Source organism: Periophthalmus magnuspinnatus, chromosome 6 (genome assembly GCF_009829125.3).
Source record: "Periophthalmus magnuspinnatus isolate fPerMag1 chromosome 6, fPerMag1.2.pri, whole genome shotgun sequence".
Taxonomy (NCBI): domain Eukaryota; kingdom Metazoa; phylum Chordata; class Actinopteri; order Gobiiformes; family Gobiidae; genus Periophthalmus; species Periophthalmus magnuspinnatus.
Genome location: NC_047131.1, coordinates 16,300,466 through 16,327,174, shown reverse-complemented (window position 1 = coordinate 16,327,174; position 26,709 = coordinate 16,300,466). Strand labels below are relative to the sequence as shown.

Sequence of the window (26,709 nt, the reverse complement as noted above, 5' to 3'; positions counted from 1 at the left end):
TATCTTTCCCTGCTCTTCTGCCGTCCTCACCCTGTCTGCTAACATCTGGCAAGAGGAGACACGTAACATGGAGCAAAGTTACAGTAGCTCCAGTCCTCACACACATCTCTCTGTAGGCTTCAAGACCATGTGTCTTTGGATGGTTCAAGAACATGTATCTGTAGCGAACAAGAACATGTATCTCTGTAGGCTTCAAGAACATGTATCTCTGTAGGCTTCAAGAACATGTATCTCTGTAGGCTTCAAGACCATGTACTTTGGATGGTTCAAGAACATGTATCTGTAAGGTACAAGAGCATGTATCTCTGTAGGCTTCAAGAACATATGTCTCCAGGGTTTAAGAACATGTATCTTTGCATGATTCAAGAGCATGGAATCATTTACAAGTGTTTTCCATTAGAATAAGTAGTGAGTTTTCAAAGGTTTTTAACAAGAGAACGTTGTCCAGTTCAATAAGTATGAACTTCTTGTTCCAATGGTTTAAAAACTTTACATTTTGTTTTACTTGCACCACTTCCGGCCCTTGGAATGTGGTATACCATTGTGTTCAACTTGCACAACAATAACAGTACACAATATGGTGAGTTCCATTAAACAGCTGCTCCTCTGTTTTCACAGCATAAAGCCCGAGTGGAGACCATGATGTGTGACCTGGCCTCTCTGCGCAGTGTCCGCGAGTTCGCCCAAGCATTCAAGGCCAAAAAACTGTAAGTATACAAATTAATTTCTTACAAACCTACTAATCTAATTCAAGTCATGTGTGTTAAGGTGACGGTTTAATATGTTTTTGTATTTTCAATACTATCAAAATATTTCTAATAATTATCATTAAATGCTATATCACTGTTGTGGTAAAGCGTATAGTTGCATACAAGGTGCTATTGCCACCTGTGTAAATGTTATAGAACAGTAATCATTATAAAATAAAGGCCTTATAAGCAGCTCAGAGGTCAAAATAAGTTTGCAGTGTACTGTTTGTATCTAATTATAAAAGCATTGTCTGATAATCAGGAAATGCATGTTAACATGCTAGTTGCTTTTCCAGTCACAGAAATGAAATGCACTTTTAATCCCATTGCGGTGTATATTGCTCAGATAGGATGCTCAGAATTCCTAACGTAAGTGAGGAATAACTTTGGACCACTATAAACTGTTTAAATCGTAGCTTGTCCTGACAGAAAAAAAATAGACACAGTGCCTTTTAAAGAAGCCATTAACATGCTATCCCACTATAATTTAAGCAGTTTAGACTGGACTTTTTTTTTTAGGAATCTTAGGGGGACCAAATTTTGGGTCCTTACCCCTGGGTTGTCATACTCTGTATGAGACCATGTGTGAATTCTTCCAAAATGTTCCTAATGGATAAGTGAGCTTTTTATTCAGTACTTTTTATTTACAATTTCACTAATCATTTTCATAACCTATACTGCTGACAGTCTTGAGTCAAACTGTCCATTCTATTTCTATGTGAGGTACAAATACAGAAATTACTTTGGATCCAAAACAAATGCGTCTCTACTGGGGTTTGACTGGGCCATCTCCCTTATTCATCATATTTACTGAGAGTGAGGGGACGTCCCAGCAGTGCACGGTGGACAGCATATGGACAGGGCCCTGGAGAGGAGCGTGCATGGATCTGCATCACTTTGTCCCACACTGAATGGATGCGGGTCACTTTATGCCTGCTTTTGTGGCGGTCAGCATGTCTCCTGACCGGTCACGCTGCTGCTCTTCGGGGGTCATGTGTTGTGTCATTGGGCTGGATGGTCTCGCTGTGGTGCGTACAGGAGGTAGGCGGGGTCCCGTGGGGAGAGCTAAGGCAGTCGTCGCCCACAGCTGCCCTGGAGCGGGGTATGGACATCCAGGACACGTGTCTTGGGTCACAGCCAAAGCTCACGGTGCTTTCCTCACAGAGTGTCCTAGAAGCAGTGACTCCTGTCTCCTCCCACACACAGGAGCGCCATAGAGGCAATGGGTGGGTCCCGAATGACTGTCTTTATACTACACTGCACTATACTGCACCTGAGTTTATAAGTAACCTATTAAAATGAACATGAAAATAAAAGCTTTGAAAATGCTCTGAAATTACTTTTTTTTGTTTTCTTTCTTATTAATTAAATTGTTAAATACAATATCTCTTAATCAATGAAGTTTTGTGTTGCCAAAGTGTTACCAGATTTATAATATTTTTAATATTATAAATCTTTGGATAATATTTTATTTATTTGTTTGTTTGTGCATTTATTTTTACTTTTCAATATTGTCTTATATTTAGTAAGCAAACAAGCAAAGTTTATTTCTATAGCACCTTTCACAGACAGGGAAATCACAAAGTGCTTCACAATGAAAAATTTTGACAAAAATAACACACAATTACAACAATACAACAATATGGCTGTCATAGCAGCCTCTAAAATAATGACTGCACTTTAAAATGCTTGACCAAATAAGTGCGTTTTGAGTTGGCTTTTGAAGGCATTAACAGACTCCAGAGAACGTCAGGAGAGCGGGAGATCATTCTAGAGTCTGGGAACAACAGCCTGGAAGGAGCGGTCTCTATCGGTTCAAAAACGAGTGCAAGGAACCATCAGCAGGTTTTGATCCAGAGACCTCAAAGAGTGAGAGGAGGTATCGGGTTGAATCAGATCACTGATGTAGGAAGGAGCCTGACTATGCAAGGCTCTGAAAGTCAGCACCAAAATTTTAAATTGTATCCGGTAACAGACTGACGGCCAATGAAGAGCTTTGAGAGTAGGGGTAACGTGAACTCTTCTGTTTTTTCGAGTTAACATCCTCGCTGCAGAGTTTTGGATCAGCTGCAGATGAGACAGCTCCTTTTTGTTTAGACAAGAAAACAAACTATTACAATAGTCTAAATGTGAGAACCCAAAGGCATGTATTGTAAGGTTCAGATTGTTTTGTGACACAATTTTCTTCAAAGCTTCAAATTTTTCCTCAGCTGTTTAAAATGATGCTCTAATTTTTGTCAACGATGACAGAGATTTTTGAAGTTTGGTGTAGCAGACTGGTCAAGATCACCCAAGTACCAATTAATTGCTGAAAAGAGATAATCGGGGGCAGTATTTGGGTTTTGTTGCTTAGCCATTGTTTTATTTTCATCAAGTACTTGACTAAGGAGTTCAGTTTTATATCTCAGAAGGCTTAAAAGAGCAATATAGCTGGATATTGTCAGCAAATGGATGGTAAGAGACATCACTAAACTCTTGAATAATCTTTCCTAAGGGGATTACAAAAAGCAAAAATAGAACAGGACCCAAAATGGAGCCCTGAGGAACTCCGGACAACAAATCAGCTGATTCAGACACTATTTAGTTTGCTGCTACACTAGAGCTCCAAACAGATAAGTAGGAGAAAAACCGCTGCAGAACTGACCCTGATAGATCAACCAAGTTCCTCAGTCTATTTAAAAAGATAGATTTAGTGATGGAATTTAAAAAGTAGGGGAAAAAAATCTAATGTTTTATTTAAATGTAGAGGTAAAACTGTATAACCACTACGCAATGTCCTGGGCCCCTTCTCCTAATCTTGTCCATTAGTACCTAGCTGGATTAGCGAATGCATGCCGTAAATATCAGAAACTGTATCACCCAATTTAAAAAGACAATTTGAGCAGTCGGGTCAAGGTGTATAACTTTAACTTAATATGTGAAATGTGCATTAAGCGTACTGGATACATCATTCATTAATCTGCTTGAAATAAATAAATGAAATTAACTTTAAAAACACAGATTTGATTAGAACTATCACAAATTAGACGGTCTATACTTCATAACTCACTGTTGAAATGTAACTGACTTGATATGTCTGAGTAAACTAGACCTCCAAAAAAAAAAAAAAAATTTCAAACAAACGGAATTTAGGGAGTGCAATTTATAGATGACACATCACCAATTTACAACCATACACTGAATGGTTTTAGTTGACCTTTTTTTAACCCTATCCAACCCAGCGTTATCCTACCTAACCCCTCTATGCCATTTGTTTACATTCATCCTCTGTTATTTCCCTATTTCCTCGTCTCCTCCTCTTGCCGTCTCTCAGTCTTTTCCTTCCCTCCCTCTTTCTCACCTCACCATTTTGGCACGGCTGTATTTCTTCATTAGGCCCACTGTTTCAGTGGGGGGGTCGGAGGGGGGTTCTCGGGGGACGTCAGAGTACATTAATTCTCATCAGAGGCAGAGTGCGGGACTGGGAGCTGTGAGCTGTGAATGGCACTTGCTAGCTTGTCTAAGTCCACCTCCACTACTCCATTATGGGCGCGCATGTCTCCGGGCATAACAACCCGCCAAATGCATAGATGACAATTCACACTTTGTAAACACGATACTGTAATACTACGGTAGCATTGACAGGTGAAATGCAATCATCAGATGCTTTTTTTTAATACATTTTTCACTCTCTTGCTTTTAAGTGCCTTAGTCTGTGCCGCTTTTTGTTCCATTGACCCCGATTGTCGTATTAATTGCCTGTCCTTCGAAATAAAATTACCATTATATTGATATTGCGGGATGGCTGCTGGTTTCCATTGGGATGTAACTGATGGGGTATAGGGGGCTGCGCTAACACAATGCCCCTAATGTAATTTATAAAGAATGTGCCGTAATGAACACATACAATTTGTTTCCACTTTGATTTTATGGCTAATATTACATTATAATTCTAAAATAATTGCAATTGATGGGCATAGTACACCAATATCGGATCAAAACAACTACTACTTGACCACACCTGACTTTGCCTGGCCTTATTCAGTTAAATGGACTTGCACTTTACAGGTTTGACAAGCTTTTTAAAGTTTCAGTCACTTTTCATTCACTCCAGACCTGTTGGTGGTAAGTTACTTGTTTAGTCGCACCTGGCCTGAACTTGGACTCAACTATGACTTGAATTGGACCTGTAAAAATGTAGAGGATAATGACTATAACCTGACTTGGACTTGATCTTGGTTTTGACTTGGACTTGTCTTGGTCTTGAAGTAGATATAACTTAGACTTGACCTGACCTGGGGTCCCATTTGTAAAACTTGACATCAAATTCTTACAAAAACAAAACACTTTAACAAACAACAAAAACTATAAAACCTCCACATCCTTTCTCAAACTTGCTACTTTTCTTGTTTCTCTGATCAGATCTCCTTCTGCCTTATCTTTGAAAGCCCCAGTGTGCAAACTTTGTGGACTGGAAAGCTTATTATATAGTTGTCTTTTTAAAAATCACACACATAACATGGATAACCACGTATGTAACATTTTCTACATACACACTTTGACTTCCTTAGACCTTGAACTTAAGTCTTTATTTAAATATTTCTTTTGATCAAGAAATCTTTATGTTGTTGTACTTAGTTTGATATTTTAATACATATATTTTTAAGGTTCTACTTTTTATTCCAACACCCATAATGACATAACCCACCCACAGTACAGTACACAGCCCTGCTAACACCTTACCCAGTGCATGTTTCCACTATCACTTCTCCTCCGGCCAATAAAGCGCACCAATAATGACCAATCCTGTACGCCCGCCCGGATCTCTTAGGCAATCTCCTCCTGCTGGCCCATATTATCACCCGGGTCAAAGGGTCGGGCCCAGGGGGGTTATCCAGAGTAAATATATAAAGTGATGCCTCCCTGTTTGGTAGTTAACAGGGCTGGTTGAGATTGCACAGTGCTGTCGGTGTGCCGCGCAGGTTTTAATGCGGACGGAGGGAGTGCGCGGCGTAGCTATAGGCCTATTAAAGACATTCATTAGAGCAGTGCTTATGAGAGAGGGACTAACTGGTGGGCAGTAGAATTAACAGGGCTTTTACATCAGGAGCAGACTCACCCGAGGCCAATCGCAGCAGTGTTGGGAGGTAATCGCCGCAGTGGCCACAGAGATGTTGCTTATTGGACTTGGATCACAAATTGGTGATATAGACCTCAATGAAATAGTCAATAAAGTAGTATTTACTTTGCAAACATTTGGTTGTGGACTGGTGGACCCATTACAAGTTTGTTCTAAAAAAGGCTGTGGATGAATATTAAAGTCATTGTAAGTGACTTGATGGCTAAAGCTTTCAGTGCCTTGGTATTGGTGTAGTATGACCCATCCCCCTGATTGTGTATTGGGACTTAATATTTCAGGCTGATTCACATTCTTGATTATTGCCTTGAGGTTGGAAGTTGTCAAAATACATTCTCTTCCTTGTTACATAGGATTTATAAAAACAAAAGATGAGATAGAAGATAATTTAGCTTTGTGGGGATGTTGCAGCGAAATAATAGAAAAGTACAGGAACAGTAGCAGATGTAAGGGATTCTAAATAAGCAGATTTTTGCACACATACACACAAACAAAGGTATAGAGGCTCAGATTTGTCTCACATCAACAAGGTTCAAGCTGGGAAGGTGGGACCTATTTGTTTGGGTTGGATTTCCTCTTTGGCTCTATCAACCCCAAAACAAGCACTATGAGTGTTCGTCATTTCATTTGGGGGCAAATTTCCCACATGGGCAATAAAAACTGAGAATAAAAATGACAAAGATTCATTTTTGAAACTGAGATGTTGTTTTTGCTTTCACAGTTACCTTAGAAATTTGGTTGAAACTCAAATTTGAAGACCAAGCAAGCATTGGCAGGTCATGCAAACTCCACATAGAAAGTTAACTTAAGGCCAGGAAGACATAATGTATTTTGAGAGCCGTTGTTTGTCAGCAGACCCACACCCACATGTTAAAAAGCAGTTTAAATTTATCCTAAGAATAACACTTTTAGGGCAAAACTAATTTATTTAGAGAATACTGTGGATAATATTATTCTTATATTATTCAAATGCGATGCAGCGTTGCCCCACCTTGTTTGGGTGCAGTCAGGAGCAGCGCGTTGTTCCTGCCTCTTTAAAATGTGCTGAGCTGGGCGTTCTTTAAGTTGACTTGTGACTTGGTTTGTGCTCTTTAATGAACCTTGTGTGTTCGCAGGCCTGAAGGTGATCGTACACTACCCTCCTATGTAATAGCATGGGATGGCTCATTATAGCAAGGCATAACAATTCACACATTAATTTTCCAGCATCCAGTTTTTAATTAATCCAGTAGGCAGCCTTAAACACAGGGTACACAAATTGCCTTCGGCCTCATAATTAATTCTAATGGAAGAAATTAAAAATTGGTGGGGTGTGTTTGGATTGTTCGCCTGTGTTACTGCGCTTTCGAGTTCGCTGGAGCGGCGCTGTCACCTATACAAGGATCTCTGCCTTGACCAATCCGGAGCGCTACTTTGACTAGCACGCAATCTACTGCCTCTCCTTTTGTGTGTTGGAGCAAGATAACGCCTTATTTGCTGTGTTCACGAGATGACATAATTTCTAAAGTGGCTACAGTTTAAAATGAAGACGCCAGGTCAGGGGTCTATGGTGCAATCTGCTCTTAAGATCCCAAATGCAAATGTCTTAACCAAGAGAGAAAATTGAAAACAATCATTCACGTCCAGTTTTAATGCACAGAAAATGCCTTGCCTAGATCATCTTCTGGCAACAGTACAGTGTGAAGCAAGCTAAAAACAGTTGCTGCCAGTGTGTAATTGCATTATTAATCACTATGCATTTGCCTGGGAAGTCCAGAATGAAATGTCTGGATTATTTATGCAGAGGGATATCAGCCTGGTCACCACTCCTCTGTCGCATCTTGAGCCAGGCTCAAACGTGACTGTGCAATTAGATTTGTTTATTTCAGTGACATGTGAAATGAAGGAGCTCATAGTTCACTTTGAACAAAAAAAAAATACATTGTACATGTAATTTCTCTCACCTCAGATTAACAGAGTTTAGTGATTGCTCATTGATGCAGCAAAAAAATCTACAATATTTTTCAGTCCTCTGTGATATTATTTTCCTTTCTTTTTTTCCTCGTAAGCAACCATATTTGTCTTGACGTCCTCTGTGGATGGACCATACGTGTCCTTGAATGCCTAATCCACCTGTCAATCACACTCATCTGAATTTGAGGAGATTCAGCGGGGACCAGACTCACATCTCCATAAAGTATTGGAGTAAGTGTAAGTGTATTTTTTGGATCCCAGCCAAGCCATGCATTGTCAATATCAACCAATATCGCATTTCATTGAATTTAGTATAATGTGTCATCAAGGCTGCTCCTGGCTATAGACAGTGTGTGACTTTTTCTACTTTTGATTAAGGGTGCTCCTAAAATGCTAAGGGTTGTCATTACCATAATAATAGACTAATAATATTATTTATGGGACCATTACTTTGCAATAGCAATCCTGCTGATAATATAGCTAAAAGGTCTCTCCATTTATTTGAACCTATATCAAGTGAAGACTCTGAGCTTTAAAATGAGGTATGGCATGACTATGTTCACAGAGATAAACTTGGTGAAAATATGTTTCTATCACCAAAATATGGCTGATTGGGGAATCAGAAGTATTAGGAGATCTGGAATCATTATGAGATCCCTAAGTATTCCAGCATGGGCGCCATACCGATACTGGTATCCACATGATTTTTTAGTTTGTGAACCCAATCACAAAAAGAAAAAACAAACAACAACAAAAAAAAAGTGTTTTTTTTTGTTAGAGATGTGTTTTAACACACCTCTTCCAATAGAGAAATATTACCACCTTACCTCCATCTGATACTTTGACAACATCAAATTCAAGAACACCGGCACAGGGTTTTCTGGCTCCCTGAATGAAGTCTTTTTATATCCTGACTGGTCTTTTACGCTCATAGATATGTCAATGGTTTGGGTTACAGGCCGAGTGTATCAGCTCCATTAGCTCTCTACTCCTGGCTGCTGGGATGGGGCTGGAATGGTGGGAGATTGCTTTCCAGTGTGTTGTTGGCGTTGGAAGGCTGCCAGCTGTGTTCTGTAGCTACAGGAGCTGCAGCGCCGTGGGGAGATGCACTCAAAACCTCCATCATATCCACATTAACAAAGAGAGGAAAGCCTTGTCTGAGGATACAACATGAGCCTGAGCTGAGTACTGTCTGTGCCTCTGTTATCCAGGCAAGTGCCATTGGAAAAGATGTTTCAGTAGTATTCTGGATTGGGTTTTGAGTAGAAGGGGTGGTGGCGTTAAGGTGGAGGATAACAACAAAAACAGCTGCTCCTGTCTGATTTATGGCAATATCTGATATTGATCAATACTAAAACTACTTTTGAAACTAGATACTCATTTGAACAAGTACTGATACTTAAAAGCTACATTCAGGACAGAAATGAACATTTCCTTAATAGCTTTAGAATGATCTTGATCTGTATCAGAACAAGTATAAGACCTCATGGACTAGTAGATGCACATGGACCTCTATGGCCTGTACCTGTTTGACTGAGAGATTACACAGATATAAGACTGGTGGTGATATAAAAGAAAGTTCTACGATTTAATGTTGAATATTATATTCTATTAAAGCTAACATTAGCATGCTAACACACATGCTTACGCTTACCTTACGCATTCTGAACATCCTAATTATTCACTGTAATGAGTTAACAAGTGATTTTCACAACCAGTGTAGAGTTTTGCCAAAACGGAAAAGCTAATATGCTAACACACACTTCCTAACTATTTGACAATCAAACGCGTTTTAATTAGATGCAGAAAAAACAGTTACAGGATTTTTAAAGACCCTAAAAGTCACTCTTGCTGAGGACAACACCACTAATGTCTTGATACATCTCTCCAGATTCGATCAGTTTGGGGACACATGCACCTCAAATTTTGCCCAATGTGACTAGAAATTTGTTGTTATTGTTGAGACAATATCAGCTAAATAAGAGTGGGGCTTTGGTGCACTGAAATCTTTTTCTGGTGGATCCAAATTAAAATTTTAGGCACAACGGTGCATCCAACTCAAATATATATATATTTTTTTTAATCAAATCAATTTTTTTTTCTTTTTGAGGGTTTTTTTTTTTTTTTTTTTTTTGGAGTTTCTCCTTGCCGAGAAGAATGGTCTAAAGACGGAGGATATTCTGGGACAATTATCCATTTGCTTGTTTTATGTTGATTAATTTGCTTGTTTGATTGCTGTTTGTTTGTTTGCTGTTTCTCTTTCATTGTTGATTTTCTAACTTTCTGTTGGATAAATCAATTGTCATGTTCAGCCCTAAGATTCAACTGCTGTTGTGATTTTGGGCTTTACAGAAATAAACTGAATTGAAATTGAATCATTAGCCTGGAGCCCTGCTTGATGCCATTCTCTTTAAGCAAATGTGTGTTGAACTCAGCCATCTTACCCAAATGACTCCTTTTGAAAACGTATAGTATTGTTTTTATTTCCTCCCCTGAGTTTCAACTCTAGAAGAAAAACATTTTCTGCAATGTAATGACTCACCATCTCATGTCCCAGGTTTAGTTATATCGCATGTTAAACATATATAAACTTTTTGAGCTTTTTACCAAGTTTTATTTCTCAAACGATTTTTAAAGCTTCAAAAACCTTGTCCACAAACTGCCATAATTGAGGATTAATAAAATCCTACTTGCAAAGTGCAGAAATCAGTATATCAAATGGACTGTCTTCTACACTCTACAGTTCTTTATTCTTCCCAAAATGGATTTATCTCTGTTACTGTTGGACTGGTGCCAGAGCAGAGGCCAGGGGAGCACCTCTCTAAACCTCAGATTAACACACCTACACCACCACTGCACAGAAACCAGACACCTGCTTTCCAGGGCTCCAGACTAACATTTTTTGTCCAAGAGCCCAGTACCCCCTGTCTGAAATCTTTTAAGAGCACAACCAGAAAATTTAGGGGCACCTGCTACAAATTGATATTATTTTTTTCTAGTTAACAATATCAAGCAAATTTATATACTTGTTTATCGATATCAACTATATTTGTAGTCCTCTCGAGTTGTAATCAATAACCTCACAAACCTGTATTTATTTTTGTTTTGGCTCCCATAGGCCCCTGCACATTCTGGTGTGTAACGCAGCTGTGTGCACCCAGCCCTGGAGCCTGACAGAGGATGGTCTGGAGAGCACCTTCCAGATCTGCCACCTGGGCCACTTCCTCCTGGTGCAGTGCCTGGAGGATGTGCTTCGGCGCTCTGCTCCGGCCCGCGTGGTCGTCGTGTCATCAGAGTCACACAGGTAAAGAGTAAATAATAATAATAATTATTATAATGCGTTTGACTTGTATAGCACTTTTTGGACACAGTTTGTAGTACTGTAGTTTGTTTTTACTTACTCTGGGGCAATAGTGGCACATTACCGTACCTTTGCCCATATTGAGGGTTGTTCATTTGACCCTTACCTGATTGTTGTTGCTGGATAACACACAGCACCCTCTTTGCCAGTCACAATATATGTGGCTAGGAAGGAGATTTAACCTGGTGGTACAGTGGTGAGCATTTCTCTCTCTGAGCACAAAGATGCAAATGTTCTTCACTTACCATTGACCCCAGGCCAGCACAAGTCTGTGGAAGATATTCTGAATCTCAGTGGAAATTTCCTCATTATCTCAACATAATAATTATTTCAAATGTATAGATGTAGATATGGTTTCATGTGCCTAGCCAAATTGGCAATAAATCTCAGTTACATTGATGTCACAGTGACAGTAACTGTTTAAGTGATGGCCTGGTTCAAGATGTTAGCTTAAATATAAAATAGTATTAAGGCAATGCATAAGTGATATAGAAGTTGAGTTATAAAGTACAGCAGAATCTTGGTTTTAGTCCTCACTGTATCCTTCAAACATTTCAGCCCAACTCTGAGCTTGATCCATAATATCCCAAAGTAGCGCAGTGCAATAACTCGGGGTTCACCCATGCAGTAAGTGCGTGCTGCGGCTTCCACTGGTTCCGCCTCCAAATGGATTGATCAGACTTAATGTGTATTGTCAAACATGACAGCCTCACTCACTGAAAACTCATTTCCCTCCACACGCTGTCACTATAAATTAAACGTATCATCAACATGATGGATGGACTTATCAGCTAAAATTTACTTTGATCAAGTATCTGCTCCTTGTGTCTGACCCCCTGACTCAGCCCCTCTCCTCCTCCATCTATTCTTCCCCAGCTCAGTCTTTCCTCTAACTATTCTGCACTATACACTGGGAAATAGTTGGATGTATGTTAACTTCATTTTTTTGTCTCTGCAACTGAATCATGTTATTTTCCCTTACTCACTGACATGCAAAACATACACACATGCAAACCAAACACTGTTGAGCCGTACACCCCCTATAAGCCAACTGTGGGATCAAATAATATTGGTTTGTAAACTGCAGGTCTGAAAATGCATTACTTTGTTTTAAAATGCATGATTAAATAGCAGATAGAATATTGTAGTCCTATTGTACCATGAAATTAAAGTCTGCCTCTCCATAGACCTGACCTTTAATTTGCCTTACTGGTGTTACTTTCTTAAAGATACTGTATCTGATTCTGTCTTTAAAAAAACTGTAAAACAGAAGTAGTTCATTTTTTGCAGTGGTTTACAGTGGTCCAAAGTTTTTCCTTCATTACGTCACACATTCAGAGCATTGACAGTGTAAACTTGTGTATTACTGGTCATACAGCAGTCAGCCTGAGATCTGGTAGTGTTCCACAGACTCCATGTCCTGACAGTGTGGAAGTCATTGATCCAGGCTCGAGTCAGTCAGTCGGCCATGTTATTTGATTGATTTGACCTGAGAGTGGGAGAACATAGCCGTTATTCTAGTACATCATACACAGCAGTGAGCTCTGTAATTCTCAGACATGCATGAGAGGCCAGGCTTTACTCTCACATTCACTGGGGGTCACTACACTATTACACCTCGCAGCACCAGCGTGAGGGGGGACAGAAATGGTATCGACAAGGTTTGATTGATGCAGTGCTATACTGTGACTTTGTGGAAGTTTTGAAGAAATGCCAAAATAAGACATGAATTTGAGTCAAGACTGAATTATGTTTTGTACTGAAAGTCCTGTACTGTCCTGTAAGCCACGAGCCTATAGTCACACCAAACCTAAGACTTGTTTTACATGGCAAATAAAGCACTTTACCTACCTTAACTAGTAAAATCCAAAAGTTAAATCTGTCAACTGGACAAAAAGTTGTAGGAGTGAAGATGCTGCTCATCCAAGCCGCTTCATTTTGACTGTTTGTACACACCAGATCAGAACAATAGCAGGGTCGTTAAGGGCTGAATAGGGTAGTCTCAGCTGAAACTGAAGACAATAGCTGTTTACAGTTTCAGTGTGCTTAGCCCCTCCCCTCAGTTAGATTTAAAGGCAGTGGCCACCAGCATTCTGACCAGAACTGAAGAAGCGGCTTGGATGAGCAGCGAAACGTCTTCATTCTTACAAGATTTGTCCAGTTGACAGCTATAACTTCATTATTTGCTATGTATCAGACCTGGACGACTGAGGGTCTACACAGACACCAGATCATGTGTAATTAAATCCTTTATGGAAATGAGCCCCTCTTGCTATCTCTTGTAGGTGTCACTCAGGTAATAACTAGACTCATGTGCAACACAAAGAACACGGCCGAACTCCTTGTCTCTGTGAACACATCAGATTTATTTGCAATACAGAGCCTGCATGTCTTGTAGATGAACAAAAGAAATGAACAAAAGACCAAATGAACAAACAACAATCCAGCCACACAAACTGAACAGAGCGAGAACATATAGTCTGATTAGTAAATGAATGGCAGGTGCGGGAAAAACAGGGAGGCAGCAAACCAAGGACCAGGTATCGATACTAAAAAAAAGTCACCATCACAAGACAGAAATCCTTTCCTTAAGAGCTTTAGAATAACCTTGAGCTTTATCAGAACAAGTATAAGACCACATAGACTAGTATACGCCCATGGACCACTATGGAACCTGCCTGGACCACTAACGGATTAAACAGATATAAGGTCATATGGTTAAATAAAAGAAAGCACTATGATTTAATGTTGAAAATCACATTCTGTTTTCTAAAGAAAGAGTGTTTTTACTTATCATCGTGGTATCAGAATCAATATCGATTCTATTCCTTAGTACTGAAATCGAGTTTGAAATTTTAGCATTGTGACAACACTAATTTCTTGGTAAGAAAAAAAAAATCCCCTTAATAACTTTTGCTAACTGCCACTATCATATCATCAAATCACATCACAACACTCTTGAAGGTTCTCGTACTATCCAAATCTCCAGTCCAGTGAGTGTTCAGAGCCAGGTTAAGCAGGGCAGAGACTTCCATACCGGTGCAGTATCTCATGTGCCATCTCCCATTCCGCCCAGCTCATTTCAGACTTATATTACATCTATTGAAGGCTCTTCCTGTTTGTTTGTGTTAGGCTGATTCACTTAGCCCGCCCTCCAAAGCCAGTGTGCGACCTCTGGCCCCGCAGCATATTGTATTCCCTAAGCCCCTTGTTGGCAGCTGCAGCACTGACCTATAAGGGACAGGCTAATGGCTGGACACTTTATCAGTTGTTCCCAGCACAGGAGCTTACAGTGGGATTGAGCCAATACAGTGACAACTCCAGCAGATACAAGACGAGACACTATCCTTCTTATACAATATTTATAGTGCCAAAAATATACACAGTTCTTCACCTGGTCTAATATGCTTTTAATACGTTTTGGGTTTTTAGTGAACTTTTTCAATTTGATACTCAAACTTGATAATAGTGGGGGTGTAGTGGTGACATCACAACAGTCAGAAATGGCAATTGGAGGATTTCTTTTTATATGGTGCCAGATTTATTTATTAATTTATTTCAAATATATTATCAATATATTTATTTATACATTGTAGTTCCAGTATTGGTATTGGTGATATCGGAAGTTTTCTCAGATATCGATATTGGTCTGATATTTACAATTTAACTGACATTGAGCACAGATGTTTTTTGTGAACCCAGTGTCTGTATGGGTTCATGTGTCATTCCTAGTTTGTCCTCAGTGCATCAGATTGACCTTTTGAACAGTCTAATCTGTACAAAATGTAGAGAAACTGGACTAAAAATAAGACTGTGTATTTACACAATCACACATCTATATGATATCCCAGATAAATACATTTTGTTATTTTGACGAACTGAAAAGTGAATTTGTGAATACAATTTTTGGGCCTTGCTATGGCTTTAAACAATTTTGGACCATTCCTAATTACGATATAACAGTATTATGTAATAATTTTATTTTTGAACTTCATGCTCAGTCTAGATTGACATCCATTATATCCATGTTAAAACATCATGTGGGTTGACACTGGTGTTTGTAACGACCCGTTTTTTACAACGTAAGGCACATTTAAATCTACTGCACTGCCAGACAAAAAAAAAAAACTAATTTGCTGCAGTTACATACTTGACTACTTTTAGTCAACTGTACGCCACAAAATTTCACACAGCACATCTTTTAACCACAATTTACAAACCATTTTACAATAACAGCCCCAAAAGTGCCGGGATTTGGTTTGTTGCTGATTTATCAACCTGTACTTGATGAAGCCGTCGTGAAGTTGCCGCACATGAAATGAAAGGCCCGCAGATGTTGTAATTTAGCCGAGAGCGGATTTTGCGACGGGCGACAGTAAACAAGAGGCAACCAGCTTGTAAAATCACAACAAGGAAAGCAGGTGACATTTTGATTGGTTGTTTGGTAATGACTGGATTAATATGTAGAATGTGTCCTGCGCGCAGCTAACTCACCGGCGGAAGAGGACTCAGAGCATGTGTGCGGTGATATTGCAGCGCCCAGGCATAATAACAACAAGTAGTGTAATGTTTAGGGGCCTTGTCAAACATCTGGAGTTTAACAGCTCTGTCGCAAGCAATTAAAGAACATCATGTCACCCCTTTGATTTGTATGCTAGGAGCGCTACACATCTGCCAGCCCAGGCCTCTGCACAGAACAATGTAACTGTAACTACTGCTAACTCACAAGGTATTTTTAGATTCACTCATGTGTAAGACTTCTGTGGTAATAGAACGCCCAAAAAAAATAAATGAAATGAAACAAAATGTGGTGTAAAGTTCCTCTAGATAAAATTTACTTGCCCAATCTACAGTAAACTTCTGGCACCACTTTAAAGGTACACTTTGTAACTTTTCTGGTCCAAGGTTCACCATCTGCTTGTTTCCATGGTGCTGTTAGTGTTTTGCCTGGAATGTTTCACAGTATGGCATTAAACTTGTATATCTCTATCAGAGACAAGCCAGTGATGCCACCAGGCCAATGTTCCGAAGGTATTTTTAGCATTACAAAGTTATTTTGAATAATATTTTGAATCCTTTGAAACATACTATGCACCAGAAAAGTTCCATAGCACACCTTTAAGACAACACTATTGGTTCCAATTTGCATTCATCTTCTTTATATCTTTATATAATAGGGAAAGCAGAAAGTGGATGAAACCAAAGTATCTAGGAAACCTAAACACCAGTGTAGTCTGGGACTTGAACCCACAGACTTCATTCTGTAACGTCTAACAATTACACCTCAGCACTGCCCCAAATTTGGGATTACCTAACATTTGCTATGATCATACACACTTTGCCATAACTTTGCCCCACTCTGTTTTTTAGGTTCACTGGTCTGCTCGACTCCTGCGGTAAAGTCGATCTGGCCCTGCTCTCACCACCAAAGAAGGACTACTGGTCCATGCTGGCCTACAACCGAGCCAAACTGTGCAACATCCTGTTCAGTAATGAGCTCCACCGCCGCCTGTCCCCCCACGGAGTCACCTGTAACGCACTGCACCCTGGGAACGTCATGTACACGGCCATCCACAGGAGCTGGTGGCTTATGACCTTCCTGTTCACACTGGCCCGGCCCTTCACCAAGTGTATGGTAAGTCCCCAATCTGAGCGTGTGCCATTAGGAAGAGGGAGATAGAAAGCAGTCCTCTCTCATGGTAATATGGATGGTTGTACGCAGTTTGGGAATTGGTTATGAAGCTTTTTAATGTTGTTATAACTGCTTATAACTAGGTCTGGATGATATGGTGACAAAATTGAATCTTGATCTTATCCCTGTGAGGATGCATGATTTTGGTCATATTGTGATTCACAAATTTTCTGAGTTCAGCTCTGCTCAAACACAAACACTTTTTCCCTACTCGCTTCTCTTATCGGTTATCCTCTATAAGGGTCTAAATGAGTGACCGCTGGATTCAACCAATCACAGTATGAAGTGTCTGAAGAACCAGATTACTTTACCTCTCTAGGTAGTAACAAAATGCAAAGCACATGAATTGTGACAAAATCGCAATCATGATCTGGGACCAAGAAAATCATATTATTTTTTGGCAATAGCGCCTATTACTCATACTCATGTTAGCATCTTATTTTACACATTTTTTTAGCGGCACATTTGCTCTTGTCTTTGTCTTGGCCCTGCTCTTTTGTAAATCTCCCTAAAAGTGTTCACCTTGCCGTCTGCAGAGATGGCTAGTTTCCATTTTGAGGATGACTGAGTCTCATGGGTTAAACAGCTGTTGCTTTTGTGAATTTTATCGAGCTGCTAAGAAGACTGTGTCTTTGTTTTGATAGTGAAGGATTACAAGTAAAATAGTGCTGTTTAGGAATGAGCTATGCTATGTAGTGCTGTGTAGAAATCAGCTTCAACTTTTATTTTGTCAAAATTGACCATAGTAAAGATTGTGTAAATTGCATTTGCTGACAAACATAATCTGTCCACAAATCATTTCATCATTTAAAAAAGTGAGATTACGAGCTAACATAGTGATTTGTTTCTGTCACTCCACTAGCACTAATTAATGTTTGACTGCATGTCCTGGGGTTTAAGTAATGAGGCTGCTCTTTTTAAACCAACTGCCAGTTTCAATGCTGAGCTCATTCTGCTTTTCGATTGGATAATCACCTTGAGAACCAAAATGGCCATCATGTCGCAAGTTTTTGTAACTAAGAATAAATCGACATTAGAATTGTTATCACTAAAGGATATATTTGATTTGAACATGTTTACCTCGTAACTGGGGACACAGTTAAGTCAAGTTTATGAAATTTACAATCAAAATCTTACATACAGTTCCTTTAAAAGCACATTCGTTTATCTGCTGACAAGATTTTCCTGTGACAAGATTGATAAATGAAATGTTGCCTTTAATATCTTTGTCTTTTGCAAGTCTTCCAGTTACCGATTTGTTTGTGTTGTGAAATTAAACAAAGCCTAGTTGGATTTTCTAATTCTAAGACTACTGGAAACTGTTTTAACATCTGTAATTGCTTTTATCATAACGGCACATAAAATTTTATTGTATTACATATTATTCCTTTCACCAGTAAGACACTTCCTCTTCTGTATCTGACTATATGTGCTGTGTTATTTTTGGCCTGTTCATTGCGGTACAGGAAAATATTTTCTTAGCGCTCAGGGGGAGAATATATCTTTCACTGGTACACAGATATCCACTGGTTTGTTTTCCAGTTTCCTCCTGCCGTTGTGTATTTAACTCCAGGAGAACTCTTCCGTATATCCTCTCCTGAAGTCTACTCCACATGTGTACTGTTACTATTAGGTTACATTAAATACACCGCAAAACCCACACACAGATACAGCGGTGCAGCCAGGACTGTCAACAAAATAAGTGATCCGTCAGTGTGTTTTACTGCGCCTTTGCCATCAGGAGGAACACTTACATGGGTGGGATGGTATGGCTGTCTCAACCTTGTTTTGTGTGAAAACTTATTTGCATTTGTCAAAGTATAAAAATAGAAGTTCTGTTAGAGAAGTGGAAAATGAGTATTCAGTGATATGTTTTTACATACGTGTGTTATATGCTTTTACACACTTTAGAATGGAGCGCTTTAGGACATCTTTCATCCCTGCTGCTATTAGATTTTACAGTGCTCACTGTTGATGTAGGTTTGTGTGTTTGGGGGGTTTGTTCCTTGAATATCATGTTTTATCTATCTCTCTATTAGTGATGGGACTTTTGGCTCTTTTGTGGGATCTGAATCTCTTGGATCAGTTCATGTTAAAGAGCCGTTCAAAAGACTGGCTCTTTTTATATTTATTTATATGAGAGAATTTTATATGAGAATTTATTTGCGAGAAGTCATTGAACAACAGTTATTATGATGCCAAATATGATTTTTGTGCACAAATCTCTCACTCCTGTCGCATGCTCTGCTTCTGTGATGATTTTTGTGTTGGCTCAGCATTAATCAAGATAAAAATATATAAAAATTTGAAAAAAATGTGGTTCTTTACAACCAATGTGCCAACCATTGACGTTAAGGAACCGTTCAGAGGAGCTGACTCGTTCACAAACATCACAGCATAACTTGAACATATATGCATGCATTGTTGTTGACAGAATTAGGTAAAAAAAAATTGTTGATAACTTTGTATTGTACTTTCTGGAGACTTCTTCAAAACCTAGTTCTCCAGCAGAGATTTATGCCACTTTATAGATCACTGCAACCATCCTCAGTGCAATGAGGCAGACTCATTAACCTAATTAAGATATTTAGAAGCGATTTCTTCAACTTTTCATGTAAGTTTGTCTTCTGTGGTAATTCAAATCCAGCGGTGTGCCTTGTCAAACCGTGCTTTGTCAGGGTTCATAAGTGGAAAGTGTGCAAAGCAGTTTTCAAAAGGGTGGCTATTTTGAAGCAGTTAATTCACACTTTTTTGTTTACTCTTCTACATGTGTTCATTCATAGTTTTAATGCCAGAGAGAATTTGAAATGTAAATACTTGTGAGGATATAAAAATGACATGATAAAGCGTGTTCAAATGTATTACTGGTATAACCGGTCTACGTTCTTGGTGTAATTGTCATCTATATGCCTACTGTTTACTTATATTTAATTGTAGCTCAAGAGTTGATTGGACATGTGCATTCCCCATACCTCTCGTCTTCTATCCATCTCCCTGTGTTCGAAGCCTTGTATGAAGCCGACTCCACTCCCCCTTCGGGCTCCATACCTCTGCCTAATATATGCTTTACTTCCACTATTACATCTTTTCCATTAGCCGCTCTTCATACTTTATCAATTTAGCGCTGTGACTGAAGGGGGAATGTGGAGTTTTCACACAGCGTTGTTCTGATCCATCACTTTTGACAGACACGAGGCCGCGGGCTGTCATTCGTCTCTCCTGTCCGCTCCTCCTCCTCCTCCTCTGCGTCTCATGGCTCACAAGAAGCACTCCTCAGCACCTTTCTCAAAATGCCACCGCCAACATTTCCAACATTTGACTATACTCCTGTCACCATCTTTCATTTACGGCCACGATCCTGCTCATCATTTACACAGGCTCGTTTGAGTGCTCAAGTGTTGTGAGGCAGACAAGCAAATTGGTTAAGTGTGTTTGTTGGGGGTTGTGTGGTGGGACGAGCTGGTTCTTCTATACTTCTAAAGTGGACTAGATGAAATATGTAGGTATAGTAGGTGTTTCCAAAATCTCTTCTATTCTCCACTCCGAGCACTTGATGCAGACTATTGGTATGTGAAAAAAGTTCCCCTTTATCAGGATTTTGAGGTTAAGTTGTTTGAGTTGATTTCAGTTGATTACCTTGCGCAACAAGATGAATACTTAAGAATCCATCTATATCCAATCACAGGGCTGACTATGTATATTTTGTTTCTGAAAAACATACAGCTAAGTGCTTTCTGCTTTTGTGAATGGAAAAGATGTTTTGCTTTTCCCTCAGCTGGATTTGGCAAATGTTTGATTTCTCTGTTGTCACAGTATTTTTCAAATTGCTTAAAACAGGAGCCATAACAGATTGATAATCTGTAGAACTCAAATCAAGAGTGCTTCCTGTATCAGTCTGACCTTTGCCCAGCTATCTTTACAAAGAAATGGCAGTGGATTAGTGGGAGCTCTTGTGGTGAGGCATGTGAGCGGAACATTATCTGTGTTATCATATGGTCCTCTTTATTTGCTTTTAGGGCACATTCAGCATACAGATATGCTTAATTTTGTTTTGTTTTTTTGTTGTTGTTTTTTTTTACAGCTATTTTATTTAAAGAAACCCCTTTAACATGTGCAGGTAATTTACCTCTGACCTCTGACCTCCCTCATATACCCCTCTGCATTTATTTTAGGCAGACATGAGACTTGTTTGGCTCCTTGTTTGGCTCCTTGTTTTTAGGTTTTCACAGTTTCTTGATGATAAATGTAAAAAAAAAAAATTATCAACATTTTCTCATCTTTAATTTATCCCTACATTTGTATCACTTTTCAAAGTCCCAGCTTCACGTATATCCAAGTGAAATGGGCGTGTTATTTTGAATTTGAATGCAATTAACAAAACGATTCCATCTCTCCAATGGGGCAGTGACTTCTCCACACTTGAGTAACTAATCTTAACGTAGATGTTGGTAAATATGATTGGACAAAGGTAGATTTTGTAATTAAAAATCCGTCTTGCTGACACTGCGATTAGCCAAAATACTCTCAGATAACGACCACACACACACAACCTCACTGGCACGCGCTCAAAGTAAGTAAGTTGATAAGCCCCTCACCCCTTCATCCCCACATCGCTCTCACACTGCCCCCACATTACAGGCTTAATAAAACAGTGATATTATTTCAGTTATTGGTTGCAGGGATATGAAGATGCTATCGGGTTAATTGCTGGCGTACACTGCCGGGATCCGCAGAGATTGTTGTGGGATGCAGACATAAGCAGAAAACACCGTCCAAAAAAACAATCAAGCACCCCCCCGGAGCGCGTTCCAGTGCAAATAACCCCGGCTCATTTAAAGAAGAGCGCTGATTTATGAGTGCGCAGGTGAGTGATGTACAGCTGGACCAGCCGGGTGGAGACACAGAGGGAGAGATAGAAAACATGAGGCCCAGTCTGAGTAGTTTAGGACGTGTCAAGATGAGGGAGGATTATGATATGCAAGATTTGTTATGAAAGAAGAAATGAATTGCTCAATGGAAACGCATGCTATTGCCTGTTAAATACCTGTGGGCCTCCAGAGCAATGTAAAGGTTAATGTATCTGTTAAGCAAGCTTTTCTTCCCTTTCATTTTGCATGGCTGCAGCTTATTGTGGAAATTATATATAATTATTGTATTAATTTCAAATCATAATAATTATATTACCGGTATTGAAAGTGAATAGACCAGTGGCGCAGCAATTTAAGTGTTCTTCCATCAACTGAAGGGAAGCCTTTTGGAGCCTTGGCCCTCAGTCACAGGCTGTGACAGAATATGCGTTCAGTGGGAAAACCTAATACCAGTGCGATATATTGGGCTGATATTAGCACTTTTTAGCATATCAGGTATCTGCCTTAAATTTCCAGCAGAGGACTATTTTTTTGGCTGACCTGCTGCATAAAGAATATCTATAAAGCTTTACATTTAACACTTTACTATGAATAACACTGAACAAAATGTGACTGCACATATATCTTATGCAGTTTGTAGTAGAACAAGGTAGTGAATAAATTTGTAGCAAATTAAAATTTGATAATTTGGGGAAAATAATCCCTTCTTATTGGCCCAAAAATCAATCAGCATAGGTCAGTCTCTACTAAAAAGTTTTACAAATTTGCTCTGGCAACAATCATTCCAGATGAACTGCATACAGCTATTATTTTTATGAATATCTTGGATATTTTAGTTACACTGTGATGTAATTTTAAAAGTATTTGTGATTTTGTTCATTGATTTGGTTTTAAACTGTTTATGTACCTAGCAACCTCCTTGTGGAAGCTAATGGAACTTAGAATAAAAAGCCCAATACAATGCCCTTAAACAAGTTATTTTAAAAGGCCCACCATGGCATTCTTCCATTCTACAATATATTTAAGAAAATAAAATAAAAGTCTCTATTGTCTAGCTGTGAAACATCAGCTAAACAAAATGGGATCTTCAGGTAATTCACATAAAAGCACTGTTTGTTTCCTTATTCAAATTGCCATAAAGAACTTCCCAGCTCACTTTAAACATGCATGCTTAAATGGTCCTCTCTTTCGCCTTCTTTAATCTCACTTACCACTCCCCAAATCTCGCCCCCGTGTCATCTGTGCATCCTTTGTGTTGTGTCGTCTTCTCCATTCTCCAAACTTCTCCATTAGTGCGAGCACGGCCCACTCCCCTATCGATGCACCGCACTGCTGAGTTGAGAAAGGCATCTATAAAGAGCCATGACATTTTAATCAACCAAACTATCTGGGGCTAACATCGCGCAGCTCCCTCCCCACGCCTTGATGTACTTATCTGGGAGATGGTGTGACCGCGCGCATGGGGAGTGGGAGGGCGCCCCGTGTCCTTACCCAGTCTTATCAAGCAGCTACAATTTAGATGGAAGAGTTAAATGATTGACACTGATCTAAGAGGAGTTATCTCATCGGGAACAAATCGCAAATAATTCTCAAGTAAGTGTTGGGGAACTTGGGAGTACAGTGTCTGGAATGGGGGTGTGATCTTTTTGTGGTCAGATGAAAAGTTGTATAATTTTATCTCTGTCAAATTAACTCCAAAGACTCGACAAGTTTATAAAGTGATCCAAATTGTTGCTTAGTCAGTTATTTTAGGCTGAATAAATTCTTAAGTTAAGTTAGTTTAGTTGGTCTCAGGTATTTTTTTTAATTAGCTGGTGAGGTGGTAGGGGACTGAGGTGGAGTAACACTGAAGGGGTGATAGAATAATGCAATATAAAATGGGTATGTAAAATGAGTGGATCCACTGAGGTGTTTGCCTGGAAAAGTGGTTAGTGCTCTCGGCTCACAACAAGAAGGTTCAATTCTGGGGGCAATTCTGTAGCCTTTCTGTGTATGTTTGCATGTTCTTTTTCGTATCTATGTAGGTTTTCTCTGGGTACTCCCCTATAAAAATAAAACACATAAAAATAAATAAATCTGAGTTCTCTCCATGGAGTCCTATGTTCTTAATAAGAGAAGCCGATGGACAAATTTAAGTGATAAACGCACCATGTTACTTTTTCCAAGTTAATGTTAACTGTAAACTTCTTAATTAGACTACTACTTTGTGCAGTGACCTTATATGCACATGTACAGGTAAGGTTTCAGATCAGAACCAGGATCTTGACTAGAAACACCTGGAATAAACTTACTTGGATAAGGGTTCATCCACACAGAATTGGCCCATTTGTTCTGAAATTTGAACCCAGGACCTTTTTGCTCTAAGGTAAAAGTGCTAAAAGGGTATCTCCATGGACCCTTCGTAATTCAATCACCAATGACTTTTCTGTTAGTCCCTGTTAATCTGGCTATGACCGCAACCCTGCTGCCTCCCTATTGTAAACGTGCCTCATACATTCCCCATACATTCCATTATGTGCTGTGGCATGCTTATTAGTTGGCGTAACCTTTGTGAAGTTGTGGTCCTGTTGCGCTTTACGCTGACCCGCTGACATTTGGGTGATTGACTTATCGCTCCCTCATGATCGCCGTACCCCGAGGCCTTGAGCAGCTGTGCCTATACCCATCTAACCTATAGCCTAACTGTATGGCCAGACAGAGGCGCGGTGCCATCATCCGCTGTAATGGAGAGAGCGAGGGGGGCGGAGGGGTCTCTTAGCTGCTCCAATCAGACACCTCCCTCACCCCAGGGGCCCGTTTCAGCCCGGTCCCAGCACTTCCTTAGTGTTTTAGCGTGATTATTTTAGTGCGGATCATGCCTCGGGCACAGGGCCACCTTTTTACATATGCACAGGCTGAACTTTTGACCAGCGCAGGCGGGATTAGAGAGGGGCTGTTCAGGCAGGAGCACTGGGACCAGGCGACTGGTGGAGACATGGAGCAGGGACTCTGGGGGTTAGACTTCACTTTTACTAATGGAGATGTTATTAGCATCTGAGGACTCTCTTCAGACCTGCTGTTGTTCTTCACACCTAGTAAAAAACAAGGGGATACTGACTGATGAATACTGGCAAAGTCATAACCCTAACCTCGTTTCATAGTAATATATGATTTGATTGGCTAGATAGTTCAAAGTTTAGACTGTGACGGAGAAGTGCTGGCCACAAATAAATATTTCAATTTGAATTTCAAATTCAAATTCCTCACAAAGGGTGATGGATCTCTTTTACCGTATTTATAAAATCTGTAGTATAGTTTTGTTCTGACATGTGGTTCTTGTTAGATTTAATTTTACCTTGTAACTTTTACTTAAAAATATTTTTCGACATATTTTCAACCCTACAATTGACCATTCCAAGCCATTCACCAGCTAGTGTGCCCTAAGTCTCATGTGGTTTTGGGCCTGAATGGTCTTTTTGATAAAACACGCTCTGAAACTTACTTTCAAAATCAACCAGTGGAGACTGAAGAGCTTGCTATGGAATTTTATAACTAAGAGGACTAACTCTACCATGGGGCCCTCAGCCCACGTAGTCTTTGACAGTGTTTGAGCTTATATGTGTAAGGTATTCTCTCTCTCTGCAGCGCTGTGGTTTGTGAGCTCCAGTGGTTGTCTGTATGCAGAGCAGAGGTCCCATCCGCCTCTGTCTGCGCCGCTGTCTGCTCCTCTGTCTGCTCCTCTGTCTGCTCCTCTGTCTGCTCCTCTGTCAGCACCTCTGTTTGTGTTTGGTCTGCTCCTCTGTCTGTGCCCGTGTCTGCTCTGTCTGTCATGCAAAATCACTCAAAAAGCACAAACATCTTTCCCCAGGAAACCTGGGAAACCACAGTGCAGGTCCATGGTTCCTGCCTGGATTAACCCGTTGTGCATAATTACAAGATGATGAAGAATTTGCTACCGATTCACAAAGAGAATGTACAGTAGGACTTGGGACCTTCTACCACTAATAATAAGTTTCTGATTACAGCTCCCTGTAGAGCCATTGGAAACAGAGCCATAAGGAAAGGCCCACATGTTGGAGTGGGCTGGATAAAAACATACAATCCTATTTGTCTATATTGACATGTGTGTTCCTGCCCAATCCTGTTACGGGGATTATTGTCCGTGCAGATACCATTTCATTAAAGGAAAGGCGCACATGCACAGACACACACAGACAGAGGCGCGCAGCAGGCATGGCTCCGGGCCTGCTTCTGCGCTCCATTGCACAGGAAAAGTGTGTAAATGCTTTATTGTGGATGAGTTGATGTGATGGAGAGCATGTCTGGATCAATAAAGAACCAATCAAATGCTGACAGTCTGCTACTGTATGGAGTCAGTCACTCAGGCTGGTGCGCTGTGCACTTCTGCTGCAGAGGGGAGGTGCAGTGGGGCCCTGGAGCAAGTACAAGAGGGCTAAGAAGACAGGAGCAAGTAGAGGTTTCGTTATGAGATTCGGATCGGATGTTTTTGCTAATACATTTTCCAGACTGGGGGAGGGGTATCCTAAATTCTCCTATTTTCTCTCTTAGGATACTACAAGTAACAAGTACTAATACAAATCTAAAAACTAATCGATGCAGGATAGCTTTAACTTCCATTATAATGTGGAGTAGCAAGGAGTAAAACGAAAAAAAAAAAAATCACAATTGTCACCATTTAACTGTCTATATCTTTTCCACCGAACACATATTGTGAAAAACACATGAAACAACACAAGTGTCATCTAAATGTATTGTGTGAAATTGCCCTAACTCTCCTCGCTGGTGTTATCCAGGGCACTTCCAGGCTGCAGACACCTCCGGGAGACCATTAGAGCGGGTCTCCCCAGCCGGGCGTGTGCGAGTCTGGGCTGAGAGTGAGGCAGGGTCGGCCTAAATTACCCCCAAGCCCCAGGTCAGAGGCTCTGGCTGCACTGTCAGGGGAAAGCGCCGTAATGGAGGAGATCAGAGCA

General features: G+C 40.0%; 1 protein-coding gene across 1 annotated transcript in view; it reads left to right on the top strand.

Moving 5' to 3' along the window:
• The window catches only part of wwox (WW domain containing oxidoreductase), a 186,049-nt gene that overhangs the window by 52,633 nt on the left and 106,707 nt on the right, over positions 1–26,709 (top strand). The window contains exons 6-8 of the mRNA XM_033968085.2: positions 619–707; positions 10,937–11,122; positions 16,550–16,814. Of these exons, the coding sequence (XP_033823976.1) occupies positions 619–707; positions 10,937–11,122; positions 16,550–16,814 (540 nt within the window). The remainder of the gene's footprint in view (positions 1–618; positions 708–10,936; positions 11,123–16,549; positions 16,815–26,709) is intronic.